General features: G+C 40.2%; 1 protein-coding gene across 1 annotated transcript; it reads right to left on the minus strand.

Annotated features, from left to right (window-relative positions):
* Positions 1 to 5,437: 5,437 nt before the first annotated feature.
* LOC126793208 (heat shock 70 kDa protein, mitochondrial) lies at positions 5,438 to 8,637 on the minus strand. The gene is made up of 6 exons (XM_050519666.1): positions 8,505 to 8,637; positions 7,991 to 8,055; positions 7,810 to 7,888; positions 7,155 to 7,721; positions 6,459 to 7,079; positions 5,438 to 6,265 (listed from the first exon to the last, which is right to left on the minus strand). The coding sequence occupies exons 1-6, from the start codon at positions 8,577 to 8,579 to the stop codon at positions 5,642 to 5,644; spliced, it is 2,031 nt and encodes a 676-aa protein (XP_050375623.1). The 5' UTR covers positions 8,580 to 8,637; the 3' UTR covers positions 5,438 to 5,641.
* Positions 8,638 to 11,367: the final 2,730 nt, after the last annotated feature.

The following is an 11,367-nucleotide window of genomic DNA, read 5'->3' on the forward strand; positions in this document are numbered from 1 at the left end:
ATATATTTTTATTACATATCAAATCGATCTATTATCCATTAATATCTTCTCGATTTTACTTTTGTTCAATTATTATGAACAACTCGAAAATTCATAGTAATTACATAATCCATCTTCTCAAATTATTAATCTTTCACTCCTAAATTCATAATTAATAATATTGTTTTTTTCTTTTCATTCATTGATTTGAAACTCACCAAATAGTAAAACCAACATGAAAAATTCTAACATTTATTGAACAATTTGTTTTCTCATGTCCTAACCGAAGTTTATCAAAAATTCTATAATGTTTTTCAATTGGTACATGAAGATTAACAATGTTATTTATGTTTCAGGATGAAATAATTGTGTATTATTGAATGATATGGGGGTCTATATATAGGTATTACAAAACCACAATCTCGTAGGATTCAGAGTCATAATCTATTACGGAGATGCTAATCTATCTCCTAATAGGAAACCTATTAGGCTAAGACACACACAAGGGTAGAATAGTAATTCTCTTGGAACACTCCCCCTTGTGTCGCATGCATAGGTTGCATGGTGCACACATTGTTGCCTCGGTAAAAACCTTATCAAGCAAAATAAAAACCTCTTGGGTAAAAACAAAAGCTTGATCGAAGGGAAAGAGAGCACAACGCACCGTCTACATTTGATAGCATCTTGTGAGGTAGACTCCCCCTGAAATCTACGAAATAACTCCCCCTAATTAGTGCCATAATCATGGAGTACAAAGAACAACGTATACAACGTTCATTACTTGCTTCTCAAACGTAGTCTTGGGCTAATGATTAACCATTAATCTAGCCACACATCCTTAGATCATACATGCTATACTTAGCCAAACTTAGATCTTAGGAAACAAGATTGCATAACAACTCAAAACAAGAGTTTGCAATGAAAATCAGATTCTCGGATAGAATGACCTTCACTCATTTAAACGGCCATAACTTCTTCGTCAAAATAGGTATCAGCGAACCGTAAAATTTTCTGAAAATTAGACACCCGTGGCTTTCCAGTGACAAAAGATTCACAACCTCATCCGATCGGAGCAGTTCACAATGCTCTGTCGAAGTTGACTGGCTTGCAAATTTCCGGACAGAACTGTCCTACTTTGATAAAATGGCCATAACTCACTCAATATGATAGCTATGAACAAATGGTTGGTGTCCCTGAAATTAGACACATAGGCCTTTCCAACGGTACCAATTTCACCATATTTCATCGAGCGAGCTGTCTTATAGGTCTCGTTGAAGTTGACCTATGAAACTCGACAGATTCTGATTTTGCCACATTCAATGTGTCTTTCGCAAAAAGAATGGGGTAATGGACCAATGAAGGACTGATTTTGGTCCGAGATGGAACCGTACGCATCCTCTATGCTACCAGTGTCGACTACTACACCAAGGCATACGTTGATGTTGCTGGAGCTGCTGGCGGCGTTGGTGTGGATAGGATTTGTGTTGGTAAACCAAGTGTAGAACTAAACTCATGTCAATGGAGCAATGCAAGTCCAATGACGATGCATAGGCGCATAGTTAATCACATCATAATGAAAGCAATAGTGTCCCAACAACACTTACATATATGAATCTATTGCTCATTGAATCTCTTCATCATCTATACTTAGACGGAATAGAGAATCAAGAATTAGCTTTCATATGAACACATATGGGTATGAGTTCTTGCAACCGATTGTACTACGTTCTCTCGAACGTCGCAATCTGATTACATAAGCTCTCCGTGGTCTGGAGGCATTTAAAGTCCCTCGGGCACTCTCATATCTGCGTCAAGATCCCTTTACAGATATTCTATTACCACTATCATATGCTGCAAATCAGTTTTCATGGACACTACTACTGATCAAGTAGCGGAAAACAATTATGTCCATAACGAGAGAATATAACTCATCGTAGTCAACACGAAGATATAGATCACAATCTCCGCACGAGATCCGTAAAACAACTACCTGCGCCGTAGGACAGTGTGGGTCGTTACGCAATTAGCAAGACACTCAATTTCACGGCGAGACATTCTCAAAATGAAGATTAAGAGAGTCAACGACGCGGTGAACTTCTCTACACAATTCGCCGTAGGATATTGTAAGAGGGGGATTCAAACAAATGTGCAATCTCATCGAGTGTATCACATGGCAATAGAACTACATTCTTCAACTTAAGAGTTGGAAAACATGGTATTTGAGCAGTTGATTACTAAACAATTTGGGTGGTAAAAACCATCCAATTGGTGCGGGTGGTCACCAATAATAATAAAATCATTTGAGCTATGAAACGACTTGAAGAAAACCAGAAAATTAACTGAAAAACCATGTCAAATTAACTCAAAACCGAGTGAAATTTGGACTAGGAAAACGTGGCAGCAAGAACTGCTGAAATATGCCGGAAACATGACGAGAAACGACGAAAAAAAAATCGTCGGAAAAACTCACCGGAAGCCGGCGGCACCGATTGCCGGAAATCCGGTCGGCGGCGGCCGGAGCTGGCCGGTATGGAGGCCGTAACTTCAGTTCCGTCAGGGTACGCTGTCCGGAACCAGAAGGCGGTGCCGGAAACGCCGGCAAATGGCCGGAAGGCGACGAATACGCCGGTAAAACGCCGGAAAACGTTCTGGAAACGCCGGAACAGTAACCGGGGAAAACGACGTCAATTTTGACGTTCCGAGGTCCGTTTTCTAAATTTCAAGGTCCAAAATCACAATGTAGTGCTATTGGGGTCTCATGTAACCCAAAAACGGCCAATTTAAAAACCACGTGAGTTGCAAACGTTGACCATGCATGCTAAGCAAAGGCAAATAAAATTCTCACGAGTCAATCTTGTAAACAAGAAATACGAGAAATTTTATAAAATATTAATACAACACAACCAAACTTCCAATTCCAATAGACGACTTAAGCTAAAGTCGAGCAAGAAACATGGCAATGCCCCATACTTGAAAAATAGTAAGCAGAAAGCATAGTCAAAATAGATTGACTAATCAGAAGTCCGTAGCAACAAAATCTTGCATATCGGATCGGGCGGAGCCTTAGCCTGAGGCTCAAAATGTTTGCTTACTTGAGAATGGAAGAATGTTACTTTTTCATCTCCAAAATTCCCTCAAGAAGTAGATACATGTGCCAAAAATGACATGCGTTTCTTGGATGTGGAGTATGCATCAAGGTCAACTCTGATAATACAACGTCATAGACGTTCATTAAATCACTTGGAGTGTGTCCCGTAGAATTCGTTATTTTTGGGATCTTTTGTCAACAAATAGTGCTACATCAGAGTAATGAATCAACTCAAATAAATGAGTACGTAGATCCTGGGATTATCGTTTATAGACATGAGTTTAAGAAAACTCAAACATTCAAATAACAGTCGCGATGGCGACGCATCCATGAGGAACGAGGGTTGTATAGGTTTCGAATAATCGAAATATTCAAGTATGTAACCGGAATTAGAAGGGTTGTGATGTATATGGTCACAAAATGATCGATGCATATCGGCGATTCTCATGATCGCACCCAAAACAGTGGTGTACTTAGACAACCACACGAAATCGATTTCTTCCCTTTAAATAATAACGTGACTACCCCAGGACCGTCACACGAAAAACGTCGACCAAGAGGGGAATCATATCCCTCTTTGGTCTCATCGGCGTAATAAGAAGGCCGGAAAAAAAGACATGAAAAAGGCTAATAGCGCCCGATAATTTATATATATGTTCAAAAGCAGCAACTTTAAGAAAAACATACTTGTTAGTCTGCCAAATAGACCGCATATAATTAAAGTGCTCTGCAAATCGATCGTCATGCATGAAGTTGCTTGATGAATTCATTTTCGATCTTCGTCCGATGACATAAAAATCTTGGGAGGATACGATCAAAATCGTATGTAGATGACAAAAGTATCGTCCATCTCGGCATGAATGTCATCACCATAGTACGACGAGTAATGATTTTACCTATACGAGCACGTGAAATATCGTTAGAAATAAAAACGTGCCAATGAACATTTAAATAATGAAATAGGAAAAAGAAAAAGGAAAAGAAAATATAGTATGAAGCCCAAAGGGCTATTGTGCTCGGCAGGCCATATGCCCAAAAGGGTAGAGAAGACGGGAGTTGCTTCTCTTGAGCGAAAAGTTTGCTTGTGTAGTTCGCGTTTCTTGCGTAGATATGCGGGAGGAGCAATTTTGAATTGTTTGATGCGGGGTCCTGCGGGGCAAAAAGATATTTTTGCGGAGCGAATGCGGAGGAGACCCTGCGGGACTGCGGGGCGGGCTGCGAGTGGGGCTGCGTGTGGGGCTGCGAGTGGGGCTGCGGGGCTAGCTGCGTGCAGGGGCTGCGAGCAGAGGCTGTAGGGCAGCAGGGGGGTCGCATGGGCTGCAAGGCAGGATGCGGGGGCTGCAGGACAGGATCTGCGTGCGGGGTTGGCTGCGTGCAGGGCTGCGTGCGGGGCTTTAGGGGTTGCAATGCGGGGCTGCAGATGCGGGGGCTGCAAGGGTGCGTGCAGGGGTGTTGCAGGGGCAGCGTGCGGGGGGGGGGGCTGCAGCGACGGCGAGCAGGGGCTGCGCCGACGGGAAGATGCCGGAGGCCGGAGACGACGGCGGTCGGCAGTGGAGAAGAGAAAAAATTTCTAGGGCTCTAAAAGTTAAGGGTTTTAGGGCAAAGTGCGTGATAACGTGTTTCAAGATGAAATAATTGTGTATTATTGAATGATATGGGGGCTTATATATAGGCATTACAAAACCACAATCCCGTAGGATTCGGAGTCATAATCTATTACGGAGATGCTAATTTATCTCATAATAGGAAAGCTATTAGGCTAAGACACACAGAAGGGTAAAATAATAATTCTCCCGGAACAATTTATTATATGTTTCAACAATAAAAAAATGAAAATAATTAAATCATCTTATTTAATTTATTATTCCGAATTGAGATTTTCTGAAAATAAATACATAAATACTGAATTGATAAAAAATCATTTATTTTCGCTATTTTTAAATAAGTAGTGAGAATTGTCTTGTTTTTTTTCATTCTTATATATATATATTTTTTAATAATTTCTTATGCGTTGAAAAGTCAAAATGAACTTAAGAAAAAAAAAATGTCTAAATGTTGTTGTGAGAGTTTTTTTTTAAATTATAGAGAATAGTATCTAAACCAGAGAATTCTCAATTATTAGAATTTATAATATTAAAAATAGAATTCTAATGAAAATAAAATCTTCATCAAAGTAAATAAGATTACTCCATTCAAACACAAAAGAGGTATGAACACTACTTTTAGAATTATGAATCAAAACTAGTTTTAGAAATATGAATAAAAGCTCAATCACAATTAATTTAATGTTTGTCAGAATTTTGTTTTGAGCTGTTTCACTACCGCAATATTTAAAGTTGCATAGGAAGTAAATAAATAACTCCCAGTGGCTTAATGTTTGCCTAAAATGTCCAACCTATTTCTTATTTTCTGTTCTTAACCAGTGAACAAATTCACGAGCACAATATTTTCAGCTAGTTCAAAAGGCATAGAAAGTAAATAAACGCACCAACACATGAAACCATAACAATTAGATACAGAAACCGTCAAAAAGAAAAGTTCTGCCAAAAACATCTCAGATGATCTCACGACCTCTCACTTCTTCACCTCTTCATAATCTGCCTCAGGAGCTTGCTCACCACCTTGTGAACCTCCAGATGAGGAGCCACCACCAGAACCACGGGACATATGCTCTCCTATCTTTGATACAGCTTTGTTAGCAGCATCAAGTTTTGCCTTGATTTCATCAACACTATCGCCCGTGGTGGCCGTTCTCAAATCTGCAATAGCATCCTCGATTTCTTTAGCAACCTCACTTGGAATCTTGTCTCGGTACTCGTTCAAGCTCTTCTCAATGCTGTAGATGCTTGTGTCGGCACTGTTCTTGATATCAATGAGGGCTTTCCTTTCCTGATCCTTCTGAGCGTGCAGCTCTGCTTCCTTGACCATTCGGTCAATCTCATCAGGCGAAAGTCCACCCGATGAAGTGATGGTAACATTTTGCTCTTTGCCAGTAGCCTTGTCCTTGGCGGAAACAGTAACAATACCATTGGCATCAATATCAAAAGTGACTTCAATCTGAGGCATACCCCTAGGTGCTGGAGGAATACCAATAAGCTCAAACTCTCCAAGGAGTTTGTTGTCAGAAGCCATTTCACGTTCACCCTGTAGTACCTTGATTCCAACCTGGGTTTGGTTATCAGCCGCTGTCGAGAAGACCTATTCATAAAAAAGAGAGAATCCGTGAGGCATAGTTTATGATACACAACCAACATACAGGAACAAGTCAGATTCAGCTAAATAGACATCTATCCCCAAACATTAAACTTTAAAAAAACAAATCCACAGCAACAGTACACAGAGGTGCACTAAAACAGGACCTCATTGAACAATAGGGGGCTTGAATACTAACCTGGCTCTTCTTGGTGGGAATGGTCGTGTTCTTGGTAATCAATCTAGTAAATATGCCACCCAATGTTTCAATACCAAGAGATAGAGGAGTAACATCGAGCAGAAGCAATTCCTTGACATCACCGCGAAGGATACCTCCTTGGAGGGCAGCTCCCATAGCAACTGCCTCATCAGGGTTTACTCCTTTGCTTGGGGATTTACCAAATATTTCTGTAACCACCTCTTGAACTTTGGGAACACGAGTCATCCCTCCTACGAGAAGGACCTCATCAACATCTTTAATAGAGGTGTTGGCATCCTTCAAACAATTCTTGCATGGGGCCTTTGTCCTCTCAATCAAGTGATTCACCAGACTCTCGAACTTGGATCTAGTCAGTGTAATGTTCAGATGTTTAGCACCTGAAGAATCAGCCGTGATGAAAGGCAAGTTAATCTCAGTTTGAGATGTCGATGAAAGTTCAATCTTGGCCTTCTCAGCTGCTTCCCTAAGCCTCTGCAAAGCCAGCCTATCTTTTGAAAGATCAATACTCTCAGTCCTCTTGAACTCGCTCACCAAAAAGTCTAGCAAAGCATTGTCAAAATCCTCCCCTCCCAAAAATGTATCACCGTTTGTTGCTTTCACCTGGAGAAGTGGCACTTGTTATTGCCATTTTACAAAATAAAGAAAAGATTCAACTACGTAGCAAACTGTGCATACCTCAAAAACACCATTGGATATCTCCAGAATGGATACATCAAAAGTTCCACCACCGAGATCAAACACTGCTATTAGACCTTCCTTGTTGTTCATACCATAAGAAAGAGCAGCGGCAGTTGGTTCATTTATGATTCTTTGTACATCCAGGCCTGCAATTCTGCCGGCATCCTTTGTTGCTTGTCTCTGGGCGTCATTGAAATAGGCTGGAACAGTAATCACCGCTTTTGAGACACTCTTTCCAAGGTATGCCTCAGCAGTTTCTTTCATCTTTGTAAGAACAAAGGCCCCTATCTGGCTTGGGGAGTACTGCTGTCCATTGACTTCAACCCATGCATCACCATTTGGAGCTTTGACAATCTTGTATGGAACCATCTTCATTTCTTTTTGTGTCTGAGGATCATCAAAACGTCTACCAATTAGACGCTTTGTTCCAAAAACAGTGTTGGTCGGATTTGTGACGGCTTGGCGTTTTGCCGGTGTACCGACAAGTAGCTCTCCTTTCTGATTGAATGCAACCACCGATGGTGTAGTCCGTGCTCCTTCAGAATTCTCAATAACTTTAGGGTTCTGCAATATTTTCACACTGATTAGACACAAACCACTTCCACAACAAGCACTCAGCCATGAAATGTAACTGAACTTTAGTTGTCATCACCTTCCCCTCCATCACGGACACACATGAGTTGGTTGTACCCAAGTCAATCCCAATAATATCACTCCCAGCAGGTTTTGAACTGTTCGAAAACGTACAATAGTATAAGAACAAAGCCAGGAAATGAAACCCAAATAAGCCTTCATTTGGCTAATGAAGAAGGCATGTCGAAAGTCGAAAGTACCTGAAATGCCTTGCCAAACTTGTCCAATTGTTACCCAAATGCGAAGACTTGGTGGTGCTGGCGAACTGTACAAATAGAAAGGACCATTAAAATTAACACAGAGAGCGAGTAGCAGAGCTTCCAGAGAAACAAGAACAAGTAGCAGCCAATATGAACAACAAGTGTAACCCTTTATTCATAACTTAAGACACCCAAATGCCCAGTTCATCAAATACATAAAAATCACCTTGAACTCAATTTTACAGCGAGGACTTCATTGCAACACTAAATCAACACCCAATCTCTAGAAAAACGAACTCACTTCAATTCACTATGAAACTTATACATGAATAAACATCCTAAGAATCTCATAGCCTCCGCCAATATAATCAAATATAAGAAAACTTCACCCAAACTAAAAACAGAAATCCAAGGATAGCAGAGCCGAATGAACCCAGACATCAAAATCATTAAAGACGAGATTGAGAAAAGGATGAAAAGACGGAGATAAACTGAGAGAAGTAGCGAGACGTACAGATCGGTAGGCATAGAGAGGGGCCGAAGCGAGGTCGCGGGGGCGTCGAAAATGTCGGAGCAAAGCGGTGGCCATGGCTGAAGTGAGAGAAAGCGAAACGCAGGAGACGACGGGGAAAAGTTGAATCACTAGTTATTCTAGGGTTTAGGGTTTAGAAAGAGGCGTTTTATAAGAGCGAAGACCGATTACTAAGCATTTTGGGCCTACTTTGGGCCAACACACACATTTTGGAAGTCTCTGGAGGAGTCTAGACGATACCATTTCTTTCTAATCACGTCGATAAATAAACTAAACGCATTCCATGTTCACACCGTCACACATTCATCTCATATTCTCATCATGTCTGTATTTCAATTCTCATGTTTGTTATGGATTGTAGGAAAATTATGAGCAATATAATGATTAATGAAGAACACGTAAGTCTTACGATGCTTAAGCTATTGCATTGCTTGGCCAATATCACTAAATGCATATGCGGACTCCCTAAGGTTGTGATCCCCGTTATGACCGTGCCCCTAGAGAAAGGCACGAGAGATCGACTGCAACAATAAATGGTAGGTTTCGAGTTAAGCAACCCTAATTGATCCATTTGTAGTAGGATTAGCATTAAACGCCAGGGAACCAATCAAGCAATAAATGAATTTTGGAGACACAATTAATCAACGAACAATCCCATCACAACCATCTTCATCTTCAATGCTCCCCCTAGGGCCTCCCTAGTTCCAAAGCTTGGCTAATAACTGATGAAACTGCGCAGATGGAAGAATTTTGGTAAAATTTTCAGTCAATTCATCACTGCAACGAACATAGGCCGTAGATACCACCTTGCTTTGAACTTGATAACGTCCAAAATAGCAATCAATTTCGATATGCTTTGTTCTTTCATGGAAGACCAAATTTTGCTGCATTGTGCATTGCAACCTGGTTATCACCGTGTAAAACAATTGGCTTTGCTACACTTCACTCCCAAGTCTTCAAGTAAACTCTTCAACCATATCAATTCACAAGCATTTGCAACCATTTTCCGATATTCTGCCTCATCACTGGATCGATCCACCACAATTTGCTTCTTGCATTTCCAAGTCAATAAGTTACCTCCAATAAAAGTGGTTCCAGCCAAAATATTTTTGTAATTTTTTTGTTACAAAAACACCAACTCAAAAATCAATTTGTCTTGTATATGTATATGAATATATGTATTAAAAATGAGCACAATTAACCAAAAAAATAGAGAGAGAAAGAAATTACAAGAAAAAATGTCGTTTAGAGGAACACATTTAGACCCATTAAACGTCGTTGTTTCATGAAAAGATAAAAGCCTCTATAATTTCTTTTTTCCCATTTCAATTCAGAAAGAGTTTAAATTTTCAAACCAAGTTTTGCCGATAGATGCGTTTAGGGGTTTGTAAACGCTCGACGAATCGGTGGTTGATCTCTAGATGAAGCAGCCTTCATGCCTCGCCAAGCTTTGAGGGGAGACTGGAGACGGTTGAGAATCCGCCGCCATGTTCACATGGTGGTTATCTGACAACTCGTGAACGATCTCAGAGTTTTTGAGCTTGAGGAGCCAATTTGCACCCCAACGTTGGTGTTGGATACAAAATAGTGGAGGAGGGAGAGAGAGGAATCAGTATTCCGACAGATTTCAAGTTGAGATTGGTTTCTCACCCAGTTCAGCCCTCGACCAACCTCATAAGGTTCACAAGGGCTTACTTCAAGTATAAAAAGACCAAGTCCTCTCCTTAACGTTTCAGACTCATTATCGAAGGACTGAGATCCTCTCCTAATGGCCTCCCTCCTAATACTGCCTAATAAATCCATCGAAGCCATTGAATTTTAACAAAAGGCCAGATTCACTTATTTTATGTTTGGAGACATGGACAACAATCACATGGGATTATCTCACGCATTCTCTTCTCAGACCCCCTCCTTCTTCTGCGCTCTTTCTCTCTTGAAACATGGATGAGATTTTAGTTTGTTTTAATCAAGTGGTTGGACAATTTCTGATTGGAGAAGTGGAATTGTAGTTTCAGGTTTAATCAAGTTATGCAAGTCCAACACACAAAAAGAAACCAAGAATCTTCATTTTCTCAATTCAAGATCAATTCTATTAACTCCTTATAGAGGAGAAAGACGAGATTTACCAAATAGCAAATACCAATTTAGATCTTTGGCTTTTCAGATTTTCCTTATCTATTCTCCCATATCTTTCTGACTCTTTTCATCCAAATTCTTCAAAGACCCAGTATCAATCTTAGTGTGCAAAGTGTCGGCTGTTGGTGTTTTGGGTTACTATGAATGATGGGTTTTTGCTTGGAATTTTGCAGAGCATGAAATTTAATACTATCTCTTCAACTGATCTCTCTTTCTTTTTTTTCTTTTTCTTTTTTCGAAAATTGAATTAGCCGGGTATCACAATTTCTGGGTTTGCAAATTGAAGTGTTAGTGTTGATTATTCTCATTTGAGATTATTAAGAGAAAAGTTTAAACATGGACGAACCAAAGAGCCTCAATATGCCAAGGGTTACTGGATTGACAAGGTTATGTACTGAGAAATAATAGGGGGTTTTAGAACAATTTATCTATGACTGAAAATTTCATCTCTCTAATTTAAATTGCTTGTTCTTGTTTGTGATGAAATTCCGCGTTGAGAGCTTCAACGAGATTTAACACTTCTTGAAGTGGGTACATCTGATTGTGGTAGAGGAAGAGAATTTGAGAGAGGAGGGAGAACGGGGAGAGATGGAGCGAGTGTGGCGAGGGGAATTTGACAGAGAAAGAGATAGACGATAGCATTTGTACGAGGTGAGAAATCTGACCATCTATTACAATTAGACGGCTGATATTCTCTTATTAGGCAATA

The sequence above is a fragment of the Argentina anserina genome, chromosome 5 (assembly GCF_933775445.1).
Source record: "Argentina anserina chromosome 5, drPotAnse1.1, whole genome shotgun sequence".
Lineage (NCBI taxonomy): Eukaryota > Viridiplantae > Streptophyta > Magnoliopsida > Rosales > Rosaceae > Argentina > Argentina anserina.

Excerpts from the sequence above, each read along its gene's own strand:
- LOC126793208 (XM_050519666.1), bottom strand. The coding sequence starts at position 8,579 with ATGGCCACCGCTTTGCTCCGACATTTTCGACGCCCCCGCGACCTCGCT. Across the intron at positions 8,056-8,504 it reads CTCTCTATGCCTACCGATCT|TTCGCCAGCACCACCAAGTC; the intron begins GTACGTCTCGCT and ends CTATTTGTACAG. Across the intron at positions 7,722-7,809 it reads TGTCCGTGATGGAGGGGAAG|AACCCTAAAGTTATTGAGAA; the intron begins GTGATGACAACT and ends AAAATATTGCAG.